General features: G+C 45.9%; 1 protein-coding gene across 4 annotated transcripts in view; it reads left to right on the top strand.

Moving 5' to 3' along the window:
* The window catches only part of HNF1B (HNF1 homeobox B), a 56,780-nt gene that overhangs the window by 41,467 nt on the left and 10,658 nt on the right, over nucleotides 1-4,655 (top strand). For all 4 annotated transcript variants that reach the window (XM_003795620.3, XM_023516637.1, XM_003795619.3 and 1 more), the window contains exon 7: nucleotides 1,536-1,730. In XM_003795620.3, the coding sequence (XP_003795668.1) occupies nucleotides 1,536-1,730 (195 nt within the window). The remainder of the gene's footprint in view (nucleotides 1-1,535; nucleotides 1,731-4,655) is intronic.

The following is a 4,655-nucleotide window of genomic DNA, read 5'->3' as shown; positions in this document are numbered from 1 at the left end:
TCAAATGTCGTCTACTTGAGACAGGATAATTTTCTTTACTGGGCAGAGATTTCCCAAAAAGAGCAGCCAGCAATGGGCACCCAGAAAAACAGCAAATCATGGGGCTTCCTAGGACAAGGAGACCATGATAGGAGGTAGGAAGGGAAACAGGATATCAGGTGAGTTGAGGGCTTGAGGAAACGCTGAACTCCCTGGGGAATTGGAGACAGTGCTATTCTGAGGGTGATCAGAGGCTTCCATCCCCCAACCTTCACCCAGGAGAGCCCAGAGGGGGATTATTCCCCCTTCCTTTATGCTCAGGGGTCTCGCCTTTTGAGTGTTTGATAACAGTATCAGCTAAAGCTCTGAGCAGGCAATTATTGAGGCCTTTGTGCTATCTCCACTGAGGACCTCCCATCAAGAGGGTTTGGAAACCCTCCATTTCAGGGAAGGCTCGCTAGATGGTCTTTCCCTATCTACCTAAAACATGTCCTTTTCTAAATTTCCTTCCTCATCTCATTCTTTCCCCCTACTTCCCAGAAAGCAAGAACAGAGAAAGATTGGATGCTCCAGGAAAGAGGCTGTATTGTCTCCTGACCCTCTTCTCCCTTGTCTGACCCTGCCTCAGCTGGGGAGACCCTGCCTCCAGTGCCCTCTAGGGAGCAAACAGAGCGTAGGATGGCCCAGGTTGTAAGGAGGCCTCAGGATAGACACATTACCAAAACACAGAGGCCCTCATATCCCCCAAACAGAAAGATGGCAAGACCCACTATAACTACCAAGGGCCGACTTTTAACTTACTACTTCCCCCATCTAAAATCTGGTTCTTTTGATGCCACTAGCCCTGTGCTGCCAGATAAGATATGACCACTTCAGTCTAGAACAGCCGTTCTCAACCTGTGGGTTGCAACCCACAGGAACTATGTTAAAGGGCTGTGGCATTAGGAAGGTTGAGAACCACTGAACTAGAAGATCGCCAGTGTTTTCTCTCCTCTCTGCTAAGTCAAGAGAGTTGGCACCAAAATTTGTACTGTCTACTAAATGAGGGTTTCCAGAATTCATACTTCCAGGACTACACAGGTTTTCATTTTTATCCTACGGCGGGGCTGTGCACACTCCTGCCCTCTGCTGGACAGCGAGATCTGGACAACAATCTGTGCCTTGGAGTAGACACCTTTAACTCTGCGCCGAAGGCACCAAGGCAAGCTTCTCTCATATCCAGCATGGATGGAGGGGGCAAGTAAAGCCAGCTTTGCCAGGGCCCCAGTAAGTTTGGGAGGTCACAGAATGGCTTTTGAGAGACTCTTAGGCTTCATTCAGATCTGTTTAAAACCTGTCTACAACCCACAACTCACTCTGGAATTTAAGCAAGTAAATTAATCTCTGCAAGTGTCAGTTTCTTTGTCTATAAAATCACTTCCCACCCAATCTCCAAGCTAGGTAACAGGCTCAGCCCAGTGACTGACATGTTGAGAAGAGGCTCAGTCAATGACTGTTGCCATCCACCTCTCCTCATCCCTAAACCCATCTCTGATCTTTCCCTCTTGCTCCCACAGGCCTCAACACCTCCCAGGCACAGAGTGTCCCTGTTATCAACAGCGTGGCCGGCAGCCTGGCAGCCCTGCAGCCTGTCCAGTTCTCCCAGCAGCTGCACAGCCCTCACCAGCAGCCCCTCATGCAGCAGAGCCCGGGCAGCCACATGGGCCAGCAGCCCTTCATGGCTGCTGTGACTCAGCTACAGAACTCACACAGTAAGGACATGGGCACCTGTCGGGAGGGAGCCCTCCGCAGCCTACTGCTTCCTTCTCTGGGTCTGAACCTTCCTAGAAGTTTATTGGTTTGTACACTTTTACCTACCTATAATCAAGACAATTTCTCAAGTATAACTCTTAATATGTTGCTGTGTCTTTCCTAGTCCTCTGCCATCAAGATTCCCAGGGAAAGGTTTGAAGAGGACAATTTAGGCCTAGAGAACACAAGCCACAATTTCCCATTCTGGCATCCACAGAAAAGATACCACCAACCAACCACCAGCACCTTTTCCCAGTGAGCCCCAACTTAGCCTTTTCAATCCAAGCAGCTATTACAAATGATTGGAGTTGATAACTAACTTGCATCCTGTTTGCCTTCCCTGAAATAGAAGAATCCTCTAGAGCAGCGGTTCTCCACCTGTGGGTCGTGACCCCTTTGTAACAATGACAGTACGTCCTGCATAGCAGATATTTACATTATGATTCATAACAGTAGCAAAATTATAGCCATGAAGTAGCAATGAGAATAATTATATGGTTGGGAGTCACCACAACATGAGGAACTGTATTAAAGAGTCATGGCATTAGGAAGCAATTGGAAGGTTGAGAACCACTGCTCTAGAGTTCCCCGTGCCCTCCAATTCATACATCCCGAATAACTCTAATCAAGAACACTGAACACAAGTGGAAAATACCACCAGCTCACCACCCCAGGCAAGGAGTATTAGAGTTTCTGACCTCATTCCACCCCTGCCCCACCCCCACCCCGCACAGAGGCTGTCTCTCACATCCAGTTTCTTTCTACACCTACCCCAAGTCTACTTTTCACCCATTTATTTCCCATCCACTCTCTGCCTTTGTTTCTCTTCCATCCATCCTACACCCCAGGCCTCTAGTCCTCTGGCCAGGCCTGACAATAGCCCCAACCTGCAAATTGGGAAAGGATCATAGAAAGGATGGATGGATTCCCTGCTTCAGGAACACCAGGGAAGTGTCCAGTTAGAGTGTTAGTCTTGGATCAGGCAGATCTGGATTTATATCCTGGCTTTGACACTTACCAACTATGTAAGTGCCATTGGCAAGTTACTTAGCCGCTCTGGGTTTCAATTTCTTCATCTGTAAAGGGGATATAGCATGCATGCAGAGTAACTATAAAGATAAAATAGGGTTGGATTGTGTTTGGTAAGCATAAACAGTTGTAGCAATACAAGTGATTATTTATTAAGGGACTTCTAGAAGGTGAGGATGGCAAAGGGGGGTTTGAGTTTCTCCCTGGCTGCATCAGATAAAGCTGTGGGTCTGAAGGAGAAAAGCCAAGTTCAGCCTTCTGTCCTTGGGGCTCGACCCCTACTCAGGCCGGCAGAGCTGGTTTTGGAGCTCCATCTCACATTCCAATCACATTTATGTGGCTTCTAAAAATCTGCCACAGCCTGTAGCAAATTCTGGGACCATATGTCTCTCACTTCCCTTCCTCCCAGAGCCTGGCCATATGCTCTCCAGGGCAGGGTTGCTCAGTGGCCAGGCCTCGGTGGGACAGTCATTCCACCAAATCTGTGGACTGCTGAGGCCCAGCAGACCTGGCTGGCCATGAAGTGAGAGCCCAGGGGACCCTAAATAAGGAAGTAACCAGCCTCCCTGTGCGGGCAGTGCAAGCTGAGGTGGCAGTCAATGACCCCCCCTTTCCTTACTGAAGGACTCCTTGTTATGCCCGTGTTCTGAGAATGGGCTGGTCCTTCCACACGGCCAAGCATCCACGTGCTTTCATTACTTGATCATGTGACCTGGATTTGCACCAATCTTATGGATAATGAACATGACTCAAAATGTTCCAGACTTCTTCACTTGACTAGCCTTCAAAAAAAAAAAGACAGAACCTCACTTTGTTGCCATCGGTAGAGTGCCATGGTGTCAAAGCACACAGCAACCTCAAATCTTTGGGCTCAAGCAGTCCTCTTGCCTCAGCCTCCGGAGTAGCTAGAACTACAGGCACCCACCACAATACCCAGCTATTTTTAGAGATGGGGGTCTCACTCTTGCTCAGGCTGGTCTCAAACTGCTGAGCTCAGTCGATCCACTTGCCTCAGCCTCCCAGAGTGCTAGGATTATAGTCATAAGCCACCATGCCTAGCCTAAAAACATTTTTTTTTAAAGGTTCCAGATTTGGTGGACAAGACTGGAAAAACTAAAAATTGAGTCACAAGTTTTTGGAGGTCTTATTTGGATCTAGACTCCTTTTGTCTATTATCTTTCATATTTCTATGATGCCATAAGGCTTTGATATTATTTTACTGAAAACTAGAACAGTCCAAAATTACACAGGGTGTCTCAAAGTTCCGCATACATAAGAAAAATTACCAAACTCATACTTTACATTATATCATACTATGTTTTCATTTTTTATATTTATATATTAACCTATAGAGAAATATTTATAAATATGCTATAAAATTTTGCAATGAATATTTTGGATAAAGACACATTTAGCTACCATTTCCCATTTTCCCTGAATATGAGGTTGGACAATTAAGTTCGTAAACTCATCCTAAAAAAAGTGCTACAGACCTCATTACTGAATATCAGTACAATCACCTTCAAAGTATTTCCCTTGGCCATCTAGTGACCAAAGTAATATTGAGCAATGAAGTATGTAGCATTTTTTTCTAGGAAGAGTTTATGAACTTAACTGTCCAGCCTTGTATACCTAAGAGTCACTTGTTGATGTCATATTTTATTGTAAGTCTGGGGAGCAGAAGTTCTCCCAAGTACCACCACATACTAGGAGCTGTGCAAGGGCTATTTATTCGGTACAAAGTACTTTAAATAGGATCTCTTCCAATCCTATAATAAACATCATCCCCATTTTGCAGATGAGGAAATTGAGGTTAAATAAGTTGATTAAGGAGCCAAGCATTCTTTTTTTTTTTT

The sequence above is a fragment of the Otolemur garnettii genome, unplaced genomic scaffold, assembly GCF_000181295.1.
Source record: "Otolemur garnettii isolate 467f Iridium unplaced genomic scaffold, OtoGar3 scaffold00094, whole genome shotgun sequence".
Taxonomy (NCBI): domain Eukaryota; kingdom Metazoa; phylum Chordata; class Mammalia; order Primates; family Galagidae; genus Otolemur; species Otolemur garnettii.
Note: the sequence above shows the minus strand (reverse complement) of the source record. Positions and strands in the feature narration are given on the sequence as shown.